At 34.3% G+C, this 18,950-nt stretch overlaps 2 protein-coding genes across 2 annotated transcripts in view; both read left to right on the plus strand.

The window, feature by feature from the left end:
- si:ch211-153b23.7 (TNFAIP3-interacting protein 1) overlaps positions 1 to 4,491 on the plus strand; it is a 28,678-nt gene extending 24,187 nt beyond the window's left edge. Inside the window, exons 6-7 of the mRNA XM_067391155.1 lie at positions 1,577 to 1,702; positions 2,945 to 4,491. Coding sequence (XP_067247256.1) covers positions 1,577 to 1,702; positions 2,945 to 3,172 — 354 coding nt within the window. The 3' untranslated portion in view covers positions 3,173 to 4,491. The remainder of the gene's footprint in view (positions 1 to 1,576; positions 1,703 to 2,944) is intronic.
- Positions 4,492 to 4,564: 73 nt separating this feature from the next.
- Positions 4,565 to 8,174, plus strand: zgc:174917 (uncharacterized protein LOC565650 homolog). The gene is made up of 8 exons (XM_067391164.1): positions 4,565 to 4,903; positions 5,003 to 5,049; positions 5,421 to 5,664; positions 5,763 to 6,006; positions 6,091 to 6,182; positions 6,260 to 6,399; positions 7,558 to 7,662; positions 7,763 to 8,174. The coding sequence occupies exons 3-8, from the start codon at positions 5,535 to 5,537 to the stop codon at positions 7,853 to 7,855; spliced, it is 804 nt and encodes a 267-aa protein (XP_067247265.1). The 5' UTR covers positions 4,565 to 4,903; positions 5,003 to 5,049; positions 5,421 to 5,534; the 3' UTR covers positions 7,856 to 8,174.
- Positions 8,175 to 18,950: the final 10,776 nt, after the last annotated feature.

The following is an 18,950-nucleotide window of genomic DNA, read 5'->3' on the forward strand; positions in this document are numbered from 1 at the left end:
ACACTATAAACTGTATTTAATTTAATTTCTATTTAATCCATAGTAAAGTACTGTATCTTCTGTCACAGGAAGGAAAGACTATAAGAACATTATTAGACACATTATTCAATATATTCTACAAGTATAAGGGTTATTATAGTTAACTAAACCTAAAACAAAGAAATCTCCATTACTTGAAATAAACATTAACTGAAATAAAAAATAAATATATAAAATGTAAACTTATTTTATTTCATCTAGTTTCTAAGCTTTAGCTTAACCTGAGGTATTGAAATATCAAACAGAAATAAAAACTTAGAAATTTAAAAGCAAAAACTAAAAGACCTAAATGCAAAAAAAAAATAACTAAAACTTTTAACTAAAATTATGATGAAAGCAGAAAAACTAAAAATCAAATCTAATAAAAATTTTAAACGAAAACTTTAATAGTACCTCAATGATAAGTGTGTCAATCCCTGAAAGGTAGGCCTACTGAATTTTGCTCTTTCGTGTCCTGTTGCACTTGAACGGTCAAAAACTACAAAGTACAGTTGGGTGAACATAAACAGTTTGGGGAATATCAGATGTACCTATATCAGTGTATAGGATCTGTGTATTGTTAGAGAAATGTTTAATGCATTACAATTTAACTGAATTGTCTAAAATCTTATGATATTTAGTCGACTAAAACTAGACTTAAACTAAAACAATTTCCGATGACTAAAATATGACTAAAACTAAATGGAATTTTAGTCAAAAGACTATGACTAAAACTAAATCAAAATTTGCTGCCAAAATTAAAGCTGCACTGAAGGAGGGAAAACACCTTAGATTTATTCAGGTTTTTTTTTTTTTATTATTATTATTATTATAAAAACTGTTTTATTCAGATGCATTTTGGTGCAGAAATTTCTTGCAATTGCTGATATTTATATGGTCAAAAAGAACAATGAAATTCTGATCTTTATAAGCAGACTACATAAAATGCATTTAAATGTTTTAACTATTTTCCAATAATCTCAAGTTTTTATTTTGGGGTGTAAAACATATAATGCAGTGCAATATAATGATGATTGAGAGATGCACAAATAGACTTTATTCAAAAGCCTGATGGATCATATTTGATACATTTGAACATGATTTTTAACAATGTCGAATAATTAAATATCTTTAGTTAATTTTTGCATTATTTATTTTATTTTTTTGCATTACAGCACAGCAAACAATGAAAATAATAATAATAATAAAGAAACGTCTAATGGTCCTAAAATAAAATATATATATATATATATATATATATATATATATATATATATATATATATATATATATATATATATATATATATATATATATATATATATATATATATTTTTTTTTTTTTTTTTGGGGGGGGGGGGGGTTAAATATTACATGGACAGTTAAAATTGTTTACCGTTATATATAAAAATGTCTCTTTCATAGATGTTTTTACAAAAATATAGTTTACATTTTAAACAAAAAGGTGGAGATTAAAGTGTTACAGATTGCATACAGCACAGTGAAATTTGTCTAAGCACAGTCAAAATTCAATAATAGACTTTGTATTCATCCACAGACTAAAATCTATGAGGCTGATTATAAAACAGAGCAGAAAGACCATGAGCGCATGCTGCAGGAGAATAAGAGGCTGCGGCGCAGAGAGGGAGAAATGCGTCAGCAGATGGCGCTACTGCAGGAACAGGTGAGCACTTGACTGCATCAACCTCTCCAGATCAACCATCCGTTACCTAGTTCCACCACTGGGTGGCAGGTGTTAGCCACTAATCACTATTTCCTATGGAAGACTTAAAGGTGATCTTCATCTGTTTGTAGGCTGATTCATTAGTTAACATTAACTAACAATGAAAAATACCTCTAAAGCATTTATTAATCTTAGTTCATGTTAATTTCAACATTTACTAATACATTATTAAAATCAGAAGTTGTATCTATTTATCATTATTTCATGTTCATGAGCTAAAGTGAACTATGAGTAGTTGTATTTAACAATGATTAATAAATACTGCAACAAATGATTTGCGCTTTGTTAATTAACTAACATTAACTAATGGGACCTTATAGTAAAGTGTTACCACAACTACTGACTGAGAGTTTGATTGCCAATGGCAGATGGTAGTTTGCTTGTGTTTTACTTGCCTGTGTCTATTGCCTTATGTAGTAGATTATGGAACACAGTCACAGTGATTTTGCCAAGTAAGATATCTTCTGTTGATCCTGGAACATTCCAAGCCCTATCCCTTCCCCTATTTCCAACCGTACCCTAATGTATCCCTAAAATCAGAGGTGAAATGATAGGTGAAAAACACTGATGTAGAAGCACCTAACCCTGGTTGTAAGCCTAACTTGACATTAACTGTAAACCTATGTTGATCCAGGAGCATGTTCTACTTGAAGTCACATTTACCTATTGAACACATAAGCAGAATTTTAGACACTCAATTCACTCAGTTGATGAAAAAATATAAATTAATATGTAAGCCGTTTTTGTTACAGTAAGAACAGATTGAATCTGAGTGTTTCCATGAGAAAATGAACACATTTCATCATGATGTTGTCACCTGTAGAGCACAATCATTATTTCCGTCAAAGATTTCCACTGTGACTTAGCAGTATACTGTTACATAAACAAAAAATATTATGCAAAAGGAAATGGTTTGGTATTTTCCATTGAAACTAATGTGATGTGATGTCAAGGATGTTGAATATGTCATAATAGATTATGCATCTTACACACTAATTACTTTACAGGAACGCTGATAATTATCTTGTCAGGTTTTTAAGGATTTATGTGAACATTAATATTAGTTATATGCCATTATTTACTTTAATACTGTGTCATTTAATGCAACTGCACAATTACAGTGTATGAAAGGTGTAATCAAACAGATATCTAATGTTTTTTCGTATCTCATTCGCTTTCTAGCTAAAGGTGTATGAGGATGATTTTCACAAGGAACGCTCAGACAAACAGATTCTCCAGAGACTGCTGATGAAAAAATCTCCAGCTGAGAAAGATCCGGTTCTGGTGCATCGCTGCAACAACGAGCAGGACCGGCCCAGAACAGTTAGGAGGAAGCACAGAGAAGAGCAGCGGGGTGGATACGTTTGTCCCAAACACTGTGAACATCACGGCCAGCTGGACTTCCCCTGAACACTGACACACATTTATACATCATATTAAAGAAAAGGAAACAAGCTCTTTTTTTATCTTTTACGGTCGTTTTTAATAGTTATATTTATTTGAAGTTTTTATTGTAATATTCTTTTATATTCTTGAAAGGGTTGTGTTTGTACAATGACTGTATGGAAACTGCACTTTTGTAATCTCAGTGTGAAACCATCTGAACCAATACAATGACTGAAAACATGAAGCTCAAACAATCCATGTCAGACAATAAATGTTGTAATCTTTAAAAGCCTGTTTTGTTAATATGTCAGCCAATAGACCGTTTCCTAATACATTACTAAAAGGAAGAAAGAAAAAAAAACTTTTTTATGTTCTTGCACTTTTAGGAAACCAGAGGCCATTGTAATTTTCCAGGATATTGGCTCAGTTGTATCCACAACTCTATTTTCATAGCACTTTTCCAACCAAATTAAGTTCAAAGTGTTTTACAGCAAGAATGAGCAATTGACACTAGGGTTAAAAATAACAAATAAAATCCAAATATGTATTATAACAATAGCATTTAAAAGTGAAAAGTATATAAATAAAAAAAAAGAAAAAGAAAAAAACAGGATATGAATGATGATTAATTTAAATTAAAAGTTGCCTCTTATCCAGTATTGTCGATCTCTGCACTTGCACTTGTTATATAAGTCATTGTTTTTGATTGTTTGCTTGTTTTGTTTTTTAGATTATAACACATTAGAATTGTCCCTTATAATTACTTTGAAATGTTCAAATATACTGTTTCAATAAAATATACATTAACAATATAGAAGTTTGTACGACCCAAATTCTTAACCTCTATATCCATGCCAATTTTACTTAAAACTTAAGACACATTTTTAAAATGTTGAAACATCATTATATGTTAGAATGTTAAAATGACTCCTGTGATGGGTAGGTTTAGGTATAGTGTAGGGAAGGACGACAGTGATTTGAGTCAACATTTAGTCTCATATAAAAGATTTTGTCCTTCTGTCCACAAAGTCAAACATTCCGTATCTTTTGGAATGGGAATGAATACAAGTTCTCACACACACACACACACACACACACACACACACACACACACACACACACACACACACACACACACACACACATCCTTGTTTATACTACTTTGTGGGGTCCAAATGAAAAAGAAACTTAAGACACATTTTTAAAATGTTGAAATATTCTTTATATTATATATATATATATATATATATATAAAGAATGTTAAAATGACATTAGGCTCCTGGGTAGGTTTAAGGTTAGGTTCTTGTAACAGGTAGGTTTAGGTATAGTGTAAGAAAGGAAGATAAAAAAAAGTCAAAGATTCTATGTATGATAATGTATGAATGATTTCACTTTACAGGAATGTGGTCACCACTAGGTGACAATAAAGGTCACGTTCAGCACGGGTTGAGGATGACAGGTCTCTATTTTGTTTTTGTGAGTAATTAGAGTTACACACAAATAATTATTTTTTCTCACAAAAGGAAATGCTCTTGAACTGAAATGACTTCCTTGAAGTTTCCAGCATCATTAACTGAGAATATTGCAACATTGAAAATGTTTTTTCCTGGAATCTAAAATTAGGTATGGTATGTATGCCATGATGTTGTACTGGAGGAGGAGCCTAATTCTCAAATGAATATAAAAGTACACAGTTTGATGAGTTTGAAAGAGCATTATACCTCAGGAAGCAACAGCCTGAACAGAAGAGAGCAGGTATTGCTAATCTTTATTTCGTGGTTAAATTAAATTTGAATTTTCAATTGTTTTATATGTTTGTGTTTTATTCTTCATTTCTTTCATCTTTGTCTGTAGTTTGGACTAAGACCGAGCACAAAGAAACCAACAGCTTTCAGACTCAGGTGCGTGTTTCTTGTTGGCGCCACACTCAGTGAACTTCAGTACTGAAAATATGTGTTCTAAATGGATGGCTAAATAGATGCCAGCATTTAATTGAACTGCTAACTGAGGCTCACCTCCACCCTTATGTGTTTAAGAGTAACATGCTCTTCCCATTTAATTGCTCATGGATCATTGCTTCCAGGCATGATAGGACTCTCTGTTTCTGCATAAACAACCCAGAATAAATTTGCCATTAATAAGTGTGAAGGTGTACGTTTAAGACAAGGAGGTTTTCAGAGGTTGAAAAATGAAATGCCTGAGTCAGACTGAGCATGAACCCAAAGTTTAATTCCCATCTTTCTCTCTGCCAACACACCACTCTGTACCACAGGTTATAAAAACAGGTTCTCTCTCCCTGCGGAGTTTGCACTGCTGAGATTAAGCAGAGCCCTTGAGAAAGCTAGAGACGAAGCAGACAAGCGGAAGTTTCACTGCCTTTTCAGACATGAACAGAGACGCGGTTGAGATTCAGGCCCAGTACGAGCAGCAGGGGTATCTGTCGGCTCTTCCTATCCTGAGTCCAGAAGAGCTGCAGCAGGCCCGGGATGCCTTCGCTGAGCTGGAGAGAAAACATGGTGAGGTTCAGTGGAACTGCTGCATTCCTGTTGTTGACTTATATGAAAACCTTGGACTTGAGGTTTGGAATTGAAATAACCCCAGTATTCTTTTACAGGTGTAGATTACACCGCTTACAGCCTTCATAATATCCACCAGGAGTATGACTGGGTGATGGCCCTTGCCAAGCACCCTAAGCTTCTTGAGGTGGTCACTGCAGTTCTGGGGCCCGACGTCATCCTACTTGACTCCAGATTCATTTGTAAATATCCAGTGAAAAAGCCAGACAGCAATGGTGTCATCCAGTTGAGCAATGAGAAGGAGAATGGGATGCCATTTGTAGCCTGGCACCAGGACATGAAGTAGGCACCATTTCACATAATGAAATTAAATATGGTGTTTTTGGTTTTCTATTGGCTCAGGTATCATCATGTGTTGGTTTTTAGGTACTGGGGTTTTGATGGAGGTCCGGTTCTGTCTGTCTGGCTTGCCCTTGATGACTCACTTGAGGACAATGGAGCACTGCAGGTTATTCCAGGTACAAACACTGTTCTATGTGCCACTATCTCTGGTTTGTAATGTGAAGTGTCTAAATTGTCCTTATTTATCCAACAGGAAGTCACCACTCTGGTCTTCTGCCCCATCACCAATCAAAACGAGCTGGCAACATGTTAAGTGTCAATCAAGAGATCCCAGATGAGCTGGTGCAGGCAGAGAATGCCATCTTATGCCCCCTTCAAGCTGGTCAGATGTCTGTGAGTATAAATATTTATTTATATGTTTCCCTGACATTTATTTAGTGTATTAAAAAAAAAAAAAAAAAAAAAAAACAGTGACAGGATGCAGATAAACTATACCTGTCAAGGTTACACTTTATTTCAATGGTCCACTTTGTGAAGTTCACAACGTAATTCTTGGGAGGAGTGAACCCATCTAATCTTTCAATTAGTGAAATTCAAACATAATTTCAAGAGGAGGGAACCCCTAATCTTTCAATTAAGACCAGAGCATATAAGCAGCTACTCACCCTGCTCTGGCATCAGTTGTTTCGATATCCCTCCACCTCCCCAACTCCACCACACAATTTAGGCATCTCATCCATCGTACTAGTCTTCCAGGCACTAGTAGTCCCTTGGGGGTATATCCAAGCTCGAGTTGAAGCACAGCGGACAGCAAGCCAAATACACTTCACCTTATTTGCTTAAAGATTTTATGAGGAAACAAACTCGTGAAAGACATTTTACTAACAATAAGTAACTTTGCAACTACATGTTAATTACTAGTAATTTGAGACTGTAGATGACTGGACTGTTTAGGTTAGGGTTAGTAGAATAATTTGACATGTACTTGCAGTTACTTCTAGTCAGTAGAATATCTGTTGGTGAGCATCAAAATAAAGTGTTAGCAGATATTAAGCAGACACTCTACTAATACTCTAATAACTGCTAGTTGACATGTAGTTGCAAAGTTACTTATAGTTAGTAGTAGAATGTCTAATATATATCGAAATAACCAATAAAACTTATCAACCAATAAGCAATCAAAACAATTGTATCCACCTTATTTTGCAATGTGTAAGTCAGCTATTTTCTGTGAATATGCAAGTCTTCTGATTCATTAGCCACTCTAGGTAAATAACTAGAAGAATAACAGAAGAGTCCAGTGAATGGAAAAACCATTTGTGCTACAAACCACTGTGTTTATAATTACAACCATACTTTTAAAAAATATGGTAAGAAATAGTTTGCAATCAAGCAGCATAACAAGCTGTTTTGTACAGCTAAAAATAACTAGAAGCAGTTGAGACAGGAAGCCAGATGCATTTAAGTTACAAAAATCCCCTATTATGCTAAAAAAATAAGGTGTTTAAGCATTTTCCATGCATTTATTGTCTGAATTCTGTTCCCACACAGATCCATGATGGACTTCTGGTTCATGCCAGTGATCCTAACACTTCTAATAGGAGGCGCTGTGGCTACGTCATCCGATATGTCCCTACATGTGCTTATCCAATCCAGGTAAAAATTTCTCTCAGTCTACAAAATGGTGACATTCCACATGCATGTAGTCATAGACATTTTGCAGTAAAGAGCATAAATATGTGTGCTTTCCTTACAGGACCCTGAGAGGCCCAGGAGTTTTCCTGACACAGTGCTGGTCAGCGGTTTTGACAAATACAACCATTTCTCCAACAAAACCTCCAAACTGTGACCGGCTTTAAGTGCTTTGGGACTAATTCAACTCCAACAGTGTGTTTCCCCTCGAATAGAACATTATATTATACATTTAACATTACATTTTTAGCTTGTATTTATTATTACTTTTATTATTAACAATAGTTAGTATTTCTCCTGACAATCAAAGTATAATTTAAAAGATTTTTCATGTAATATCTACATAATTATTCAAAGTTTGTTTATGTAGGAAATCACGTGTCATGGGATTTTATCTAATGTGTTCTTTATCTGAATTGTCACATTCTGAAAATGGAACTGATCTGAAATACTCAATAAATTGTTTAATATTACCTCTGGATGTTTATGTCAATGTGCAACTTATTTAACAAATCTAGGTCAAAAATCACAACACATAAACTGAAGGCCAACAGATGCCTCGCTCAGTAAAATATGATTTGTGAATAAAGTCATACAGTGTTGTCTAAGGTTTTTACCAATACTAACCACATAGAAAGAGGAAGCTGGCATGCTAAGATTGGTTCAGGCTGTATATACAAATGATCTGTGTCTAGTGAGAGTATTGATGTCCAGTGAGTCATTTGAACCTTGACCTGGGTTTAGTAAGACTGATATAAAATAAAGACTAGAGAACATATGAAATAAAGAAGAACAGCAACAATACCACACATATGCAGTCATGTTCTTGTTATAGTCTTCTTCTTGAAACCTCTATCTACCTTATTCCTGACAAGCCTACTGTGTTTTGAATTATGGGTGGCACTTCCGGTTTGGGGAACTTCGATTCAAAAAGACTTAAACGAATAATTTCAAATCATAAGATTACCCTACAAATAAATCTGTCAGTTTGACTGAATAAGCTATCAATTTTCCTTTGTTTTATTTTCAGACATCACGAGAATAACGTAACGCTTGGTATTTCAACATGACATGTTTTAACAAGGATATCTATGTCAAGAGCTGCAGTCAAAATTATTTTCTTTTTTCCCTTTGCATTCCACTGTAACAGTATGAAAGAGGACAAAATATACTGCACATTTGTGGTCCGTTCTCCCATATAATTTACGATATATTCCATTAATAATTCACTGGAATGCACAAAGAATCTCGTTTTTCTCCTCAAATCCTCACGTCGCTTTCCAGGTTTGTTTTCACAGGTAAATACAATTTATTTTCTGTCAAAATGACGGAAATCTCTATGAAATAGTATCACGCAATGTTGAAGTTAATAAACATTTTTGATTAAGGCAACGTATGTTGCATAATACAGATATTTATTACTACAGTGATGTTTTACCTGTCTATTATTGCTGTGGAAAGAATCACGCTTTTTTAGTTATTCATGGTCTGTTTAAATTAGGCTACCTTGTTGATGCTTTTACACTTTTAAATGTCTTTTTAATGTTCGGTGGCTTAAAGGTGAATAGAATAATGTCATCTCAATGTACCCAGTTTAAATAAATAAATAAATAAATGTATTTATTTATTTAAACTGGGTAAATACGCTCTATGAATGCAATTTATATATATATATATATATATATATATATATATATATATATATATATATATATATATATATATATATATATATATATATATATATATATATATATAATTGCATTCATAGAGCAAGCCTAGGAATAAGGTGGATAGACATAGAGACATGGTCTTGGTCTGGGTTTAGATCTCATGACTGTGTCATGCTCTTGATTTAGATTTATTATCTCAGTTTGTATTTTAAAACTGATCCTATCCTCAATCACTAGTCAACTCCATCGGTTTTCCCAAAGGTGCTAAACATTTGTGACATGGAGCCCTTGGTGCTGATGTATAGAGAAATTTTAGACACTAAAAATAAGGTCAAAACTACATGGGTTTGGGTATCTGAAGTGGAATTGTGATTTTGCATTGGCAAGAAACATTGGAAACCAGCAGCAGTTTCTTTGTTTTCTATTGCTTCATGATCACTTGAAGCAGCCAATATTTCCTGTTTACATAATTTATCTTTCAGAGCCCGGGGAGTGTTGTAACATGGTGTCAGATTTAACACTGGCAGTTTAACAGTCAGAAAAGAGCTGTGCTGATGTCATCAATATCATACACTCCCATCATCTTTCTGAGCTCACAGTAGAAGTGGCATGTGACTCTGAGCAACACTAGAATTTATGACCAAAAAAATGTTTGAAAAAAATAAAAATAAAAATATATATTTTTGACAATTGTTACAAACCTCCCAGTTTGTCTAGGAGTATGAGGATGTAACAATTATTGCAAATTAAAAATAAGAAAAAATAAGAGGCCTCAACAAAACAAAAATAACTGACGGTCACAGATGAGTGTTCACGTGCTCTCATATGCAACTCATTCACAAAGTTGAGAGGGAAAAACAAGACCGCTTTCAGTTGTACACAAGATTCACTAGCGTAACAATTCTAGATCAGGGAAAAGGGTTCTGTTAGCACTCCAGCATTGTTTCGCCAAAGTGTTGTAGTGTAACACAATCATTGTATTGATACAATTATTTGACTTGCATATCTTAAACCATTTCTCTAGTATAATTTGATGCTTAGCATTCATGCTAAACCCACATGCTATAATAAAGTGGAAAGTTTTAACATTGTCATAGTGGAAAATTTTAACTTTGTGATATTGTAATTGTACAGGATGTTTTTTAATATACTGGAACCGAAACCAAACAGGTGGGGTCAATACTCTCCTTCTGGTTGTGTTTTTAGAGGCTCAACCTCATGCAACCTACTTACAGCTTTTTTTTCTGTGTAAGCAACATCTGCAGTTTAGATAAATACCACAACCAGGAGTTGTTTTGTTTAAGAAGAAGCCCCAATCCCATCCCATCCCATCCCATCCACTCCTGTGTAGAGGACTGGGTGGCCTATAAATATGTGACCCTGGGCCAAAACCAATCAATTTTTTTCAGCTTTCTGATGATATTTAATGTATAAATAAGCTTTCCATTGATGTATGGTTTGTTAGGATAGGACATGTTATGTCCTACGGGTGTCTAGGGGTTGTTTTACTAGAACAAAACAAAATTTAGTGTTTGAAGAGCATTTGTCTGGGCCCTGCCACAGCACCACAACATGACTTTTTTAGCTTTATTAAAGGCTAACAAAACATAGCAAGGTTTCTTTGGGGGAGGGGAAAAAAATAAACAAAAGTTTATTCTAACTTGGAAGTTAAATTCTTACTAAAGTCTCTCAAAGAAAATAATATCAACAGAATATACACTCACTCCCTATCTAGCCACAAACCAGGAGAAAACAGATTACAAAATAAAATGGCACCCACCTCCCTAGAGTTCCCAACTAATGATGAAACAAAACAGACAATCAGATGATTAACAGCTTAAGATGATACAACAAAGAAATAAGGTACTTCGTCCCAACAAAACAACAGAAATCTTAGTTTAGGATTTTAACAGGCCTAAAGCATTCAGTAGAAAGCAAGCAGCTAAAGCAACAGCATTTTAGACCAAAGGGGAAAAATGCAAACAACCATATAGTTCCACAAAGAATACACCACAGCTTTAACGACAGGCCCAGATGCTCTGGTAAAAGATTCTCATCAGTTGAGAGCATAGACTGTAAAAGATTGAGAGTTGTGCTCTACTTTTATGCTGCTTCTCTCCTGGATGGTAAGCAGGTGCAGCTGGGATCTCAATCAGCTACCTGCCAGAGTGAAAGAGTGGGAGGAGCCAGAGAAAGCAGGAGACACAAAGGAAAACAAAAAGCAGCCACCACAGTGCAACATGTAATTGTCACAAAACGTCAATACGTCTTTGGATGTAACAGACAATATTTGGCCGAGATATGAAGAAAATCGCCTTTAAAGTTGTCCAAATTAAGTCCTTTGCAATGCATATCCACTCATCAAAATACATTTTCTGATCACTGATTTATTGTTACATGATGTTGTCTTCAGTCCGTCATATGAATATGATGACCTCAAGTCATTTTCAGTCCGTCATATGAATATGATGACCTCAAGTCATCTTCAGTCCGTCTTATGAATATGATGACCTCAAGTCATCACTGATTTCTTCTATGAATATTATGAACTCAAGTCATCACTGATTTATGCTGTCACATAATGTCTTATTAACCCAGACTGCTATGATGACTTGTTTTGCCATGATGTTGATCATAATGAAATTGTTCTGAAATCTGTTAATAGGTTAAACACAGTATCATATAATATTTTTTTTTTTAATGATTTTTATTCAGTTTCATAACACGAATGACAATAATCTGGAACACTTCAGTGTTTATTTAACATATTGGAATCAAGATTTCCAGATGAATAAAACACAATGCAATGTTTTTAAGATATTTATTTTCCTGATGGCAATTTAATAGTGTTAAATGTCTAATCATTGTTTCTGTATTTAAAGGACACCAAGTGGCAATAAGAGCGCACAATGGAAGGCATGACTTCATTTAATTTTTTTTTTATTTTTTTGTTTTGGAATTGTCATAAACAGACCTTTACTATGTTATCAGATGGGCATTTTTTTAACAGGTTTTTTTTTTATGTTATTTTTATTAATTATTATTGTTAATGAAAACCCAATGTGCTTTCAAAATGTGTAATTTATGACTTATTCTTCATCTTTGTAGATGTTAAGGTATTAAGGTGTCTCCAAAATAAGCGGCCAATGTTCACTGTAGGAAGTGTGGGGCCATATAAAATCCAAGTGGAAAGTTTTAGCACTTTAATGAACGACAGCGAGGTTTCTGATGAGGTAAATTATCCTTATATTAAGTTATGTCAATTCTTACACTTATTTTCTGTCCGCTAACCCTACCACCAAAAAAAGCCTTTTGCCTTCAAATCTGTAAGTTCTGCATGTTTTTTTCACAAAGATACTTATTTGCTTAGCCGAATATAGAGCAGTTAAATTCTTTTACCTCACATATTTCCTTGAAATTTTCAGGTCATGGATTCCATATATAATGTCCTTTGCAAGGTAGGTGTAATTTTATCAGCAATAACTTGAAGAAACAAAAAGTAACTTACATAACGAAATAAAATAAAAAGTCTTAATGATATGCAAAGGAATGTATTTTGTAAACTGTACTGTTAGGCTTGATGTGAAACATGATAATAGTTCTTTAACTCTTTTGAAATGGAAAATGATATTTTGTTCTTCTACCTTAAATCAGGATAGCCCAAGTGTTGTGCATATCAATTCCCAGGCACGCACAAAAATACTTAATGGATCCAAAAGGGCAAAGAGCCACTATTTTCTCAAGGTATGATGCAATGGTTCTTCTACTGACCTGCATTTTTTTAGGTATTATGTTCAGTATAGCTGCTTGGCTTCAGTGAGCTTAATTAAACAGCATTCCGATTGTGTCGATGATTTTCATAATGCACTAGCTTATCTCTTCTATTTCTCTGAATTACAGAATAACATTTTGGAAAAGGCATCAGAGGTGTTTGGCGTGTATCTTGAGGGTGGCAATCACTGGAGCTTTTTTGTGAGTAAACCTTTTTGAGGATAAAACATTTTCACACATGGGTTTCGGTTTAGTCTATTCAAGTCACCTTTATTTATATAGCGCTTTTTACAATGCAGATTGTGTCAAAGCAGCTTTACAGTGATAACTGGTGTATAATATTGGCTGCACAGCAGCTCTTAAAGAAAATTGTGTCATTGTCCAGCTTAAATAAATTCAGTATTGATTCATTCCGTTGTAAAAATCAATAATTTGTTGATTTATCTATATATCAGCACTGGAGAAAACGGTGATGTCATCATCTAGCTCAGTTCAGTTCACATACAATGGTGTCAGTGCAGACAGATCAATAATATTGTTGAATATCAAGTGTCCCCAACTAAGCAAACCAAAGCTGACAGCGGCAAAGAACCCAAACTCCAACAGTTGACATAAGGTGATAAAAATGGAGAAAAAAATCTTGGGATTTATTCTTGCCTATATACAAAAATCTTAGTTATTATCTGCCATTTTACCACTTCCAAAGCCTTCTATTTTATGTAAAAAATTTGTCTTAAACACCACATGTGTCTTCAGACCTACATAACTTTAAACTCTAGGGTGTCAGGATCAGGTAATCTGGTGCAGTTTGCGGAGGTGTTAGACCATAGAGCTTGGAGCATGTCAGGGCTGCGTGTTTGGACAGAAGGCACAGTGAATGGTATTGCAATAATTGTCTTATGGTTATTATAACTTCAGATATTTCTGTTTTAGCATTGCAATGTTGACGAAAGGTGCATCACCTATTTTAATTCACTTGGGGAGACAGAGTGGAAGTGCCAAAAAATTGCACACTGGTGGTAGGTATTCATTGTTTTGTTTACTATAGTGATTTCAGTTGTCTAATGGGCTAATTATCATACATAATAATCTTACATAATAATCATACATAATCTTCCCTTTAAGGGCCAATTTATATAAATGGAAATACCTGCCATTAACAGTATGTTGCCTCAAGTCATTTTCCAACTAACCGATTTCTAACCAACTGCCTCACAAGTCTCACTATATACAGTATACAGTCCCACTGTTGCACAGTCATGCTCAAATGACTAGCACAAGTACTTCTCACTGTAATTTAAGCTATAAAATTTGTTACAGAGACGCAAAAGCTGAAATAGAGTTTTGACTGACATACGCATGAGTAGATAACAACTATATATAAACTCTTTATTATATATATATTATGCTAGCGGCAGTTGTGATTTTGTTCATTACAGTGCATTTGCAGCTTCAAGGGGAGTGAAAGGAGAATGGGACCTCAAAACCACAAGACACGATTTGCATCCACACACTTGCAGTAAGTTCAGTTCTATTACCAAGTGTAGATCACTGCAGGCATGTGTTTTTAACCAATTGAATTGTATCATACATAAACTTCCCTTGTATATGGTTTCTGATAGTATTCTGACAAATATCTTTCTATCTTGCTTTCATTAAAAAAAATACTTTTGTTTTCCTTGAAGTTTGCCACTGAATTTATGAAAAATGGTGGCTGCATTACCTCCTTCCAGTGCCCTGCGATTCAAGAAGAGAGAATGCGCCTAGCTTCACTTTTGTTTCACTCTTTAGGTATATGCCTTATTGATGGAAATGTTATATATAATTGATATATATATATATATATATATATATATATATATATATATATATATATATATATAGTGGGGCATGTGGTTAAATGTTAAACTTTCCCTTTTAATAAGCACAACAACAAAAAACAGCAACTTTTTTTTTTTTTTTTTTATATATATACATATATATATATATATATATATATATTTACAGATCGAACAAAAACATGTTGCAGGGAGAAAGAAAGTAAATGTGGTTTTCACAATTGAAAGTGATATTCTGCATATGCACCCCTATGCCCACAGAAACTTAATATAATAAATAATTTATATAATAATAAATTTAACTTAATAAATAATATAATATAATATAATATAATATAATATAATATAATATAATATAATATAATATAATATAATATAATATAATATAATATAATATAATATAATATAATAGGCATATATATGGTTCACATCCCTATTGTATATATGATTTTTCTGTATTTTTCTGATTTTTCTTTAAGGTGGCACCTGTGGGGCAATGCTGCATGTAGAGTATGCAGCCACACCCATGTGCTACATATGTCAAGGTAATACTTTATATCTCTTTTGTCCTGTTTAGTCCACATACTGTACAATGCGTTTATACAGAGTTTAAAATGAACACCTGCCAAACTCCAAATGTGTTTAGATTTTCTGTTTAGTGAGTAAATCTCAGAGGTCATGTAGAGGTCTACTGCATTCTGTTGGGAGGGACTCTACATATGTATATGTAACACAAAAAGGCAATTTATTGTTTAAGCTAGTAATAAAGTGCTTGACTAGTGGATTTATTTTTCATCTGCCCAGCCTCTTTGGCCGGTGAGTGCATGTATAGATACATATACACATAGACTCACACACTCATTCCATTAACAGTAGACACCTAAAACAGGCACTGCACTGGGGCACTGTTTTCTTTATGACCGTGGTGTTGTCTTTATGCACTAGTCATAAGCACATAGTTGTTGTAGATGATGTCACCAAATTGTGTGTATTGTATTACTCTGTACAGATGACAGCATCCCATTGGCCCAAATCTCTTTGCCTGCACCAGACACTGCACCACACTTGGGTAACTGTTTTCTTATTGACTGGTTGGATTTCTTGCACCAGTCATGAAGAAGTTTCTTTTTAGATTATCTCACTAATTTATATCTTGTTTATTTTAACGCAGATGACCCAGACCTGGTAGTCCAGCCCTCTGGATCTGCGGAAGGCTTTGCACTACAACACGGTAAATGTTCAAATTCTGACTTAACTGTGTTCTGACTTAAGTGAACTTCGGCTAAATCTCATTTACACTATTACAGTTACTTTATATATTCTATATTTGATGTTATTTACTGTAACATACTGCAACTCATATACCATCCAGTATCCACCTTATTCCTACGCCCCATGACGCTTTGAACAAATTATGGGAGTAACTTCCGTTAAGCTGTAAACAGTCAAATGAAAGGCTCGCTTTATGAATACAATAATATGTTTATTTTTAAACTGGGTACAATGAGATGACATTATTCTACTCACCCTTCAACCAACAAACATTAAAAGGACATTTAAAAGTGTAAAAGCATCAACAAGGTACTTTCAACAGGCCATGAAAAATCACGATTCTTTCCACAGCAATAATGGACGGGTTGAACATAACTATAGTGATATATATCTTTATAATATAATATACATTGCCTTATTAAAAATGTTCATTAACTTCAGCATTGCGCAATACAATTTCAAAGTGATTTCCATCAAAACAAAATAAGACCACAGGGACATACCAAAGGACTGAATTTAAAAACTATGCAGAATTATTGACATAACACATATAACACCACTGATCCTCTCAAACTTCTCCAAAACACGCTTGTTTGGCGAGCATCCGTTATAAACCACTCACAATACATTAATTACTTTAACTACACACATATATTAAACTGTGTTCATGCAGAAATACGATGTAGCGATCAGTGAGTGCACATGCACAGTTTGTTTGTGCATCAATAATTGTTCACTCGCACATTAATAATGTACGGCTGCCTTATGTCACTGTAATCGTCTTTACCTTCATTACTATCGTAATCCATCAAAACCTTTTTAGCGTCACAGGTTCTTTTTCCAACTGAGAGTTTGTGTTTTTAACCACCGTTCAGTCTGTATTTCACAGCAGCACGATGAGAAACGGCCTGGGCTAAACCAAAACAATCATAGAATACATACGAGAGAGGAGGTGCCTTGTTTTAAATGTATTTTTAATTAATTAAATGTACTAAAAGTAACATGAATAAATTAATTAATTGCATTAATATATTTAAATTAATTTTAATTTATCTCGTGGCCCATTCTGAGGATCACTGATTGGGAACCGCTCAACTAGAGATTCATTCTCTAGTTCAGTGGTTCCCAATCAGTGAAGTGTATTGCGATTCCATATATTCCTCAAGACTAGGGCTGTGATGAAACAGAGTTACAATCCCAGTTTTCTAATTCATAACAGACAACTGATTTGGTAGTAGCTCTGTTACTACCCACCATTGTCTGTGTAGTCTCTCAAGTAACATGAACATTTTAATTTATTTGCAGGAGGAGCATTGAACGAATGAAGATTAATGTGCAAAACCTTGGGCCTGAATCAGAGCTGGATTTGGCCACTCACCACTTTGAACCTACAGCGGCCGATGTTTTCTTTTCCTTTTTAGAGGACTGTTTGAAATGATCTCAGCGACCATGAGGGGCACATGTGTACTAATGTGTGGGTGCTATCAGCTCAGATTGTAAACAACAACAAAAAGTTAAGATTACTTGATTTGATCATTTGATTTGATTTTTTTATTTAATTTTAGCATTCAATACAAATTGCAAGGTTTTTATTTTCATAGTCAATTGTTTTCTAGTAACTTTTACTGGAAAACTCATAGATGTAGTGGAGAACAAATACAAAGTTTGATAAAATGGCAAAAATGCATTTGAAAAAAAATTTACTTTTCAAAACCTTATTTGTATTATTTTCTTGAACCACTGACTGATTTGTGTTTTCTTCTTGACTTAATAGGAAAACTTGATGAGACATCTGTCCTTGTCTCAGAGGCAGCACCTCTGTTAGTTTTTCTTTTTTCTGTTTGCAAACAGTGGACGTATTTTACGTGACTTGTCCACATCACAAAGTCTCCCAAATCTTTCAAAGTTCACATTTTCTTCTTTTGTTTGCACTTCTAGTTCATTGACTTTATGAGCAATATCCTCAGGAATTCTCTCCCATGTCGGTAGAGTCTTCAGTAAGCTTTCCAGTTTCCTGATAGTTGTACTACGCCTATCTTCATCCATAATTTCATTTTGTATAGGCTCCACTGAATTGTCAGTAGCATCTTTTGATGTCTCAGTCATTTCATTGAAAAGTCCCTTCGCAAGTAGTAGACACCCTCATTTTTTATGATAGGAGAAAGTACAACAGTCACAAACATTTGTCACAACACATGATTTTGATACTGTTCTTCTAAGTAAGCTTTCAACCTCTATTGTTTTTGGGGGCTTTGCATAAATGGTATACTTTTTCTTTTGAATCAAGTTGTTGGCATGGACTTGTAGTTGTGTGTCCATGTCTGGGAAAGTCTCATCACCACCACCACAGGTGAGAAGACTTAATAAAATTAGATGCTTACATGTACGTCCTCTTGTACCAGCTACACAACTGCAGAACTGTTCTGCAGGGCAAACACAGTAAACTACATGTGGATCATTCTCAGATGGAACGTTGTACATATATGTTTCCGTTGAAGCTATGGTGACGGTAGTGGCCAAACCTTTGTCTAGCATCCTCTGAGCAGATTTCTTTATTTCTTCCATTTTGCTTTCCAGAGGGTTATAAACCCTCCCAACAGACTGCAAATCTTGTATTATGTTGAAGTACTTGTCAGTACAAGTATCAATAAGATGATCCAATCTACGATTTCGGATGCCACAGAGGAACTGGTATTTT

This window comes from Chanodichthys erythropterus, chromosome 1, assembly GCF_024489055.1.
Source record: "Chanodichthys erythropterus isolate Z2021 chromosome 1, ASM2448905v1, whole genome shotgun sequence".
In the NCBI taxonomy this organism is placed as follows: domain Eukaryota; kingdom Metazoa; phylum Chordata; class Actinopteri; order Cypriniformes; family Xenocyprididae; genus Chanodichthys; species Chanodichthys erythropterus.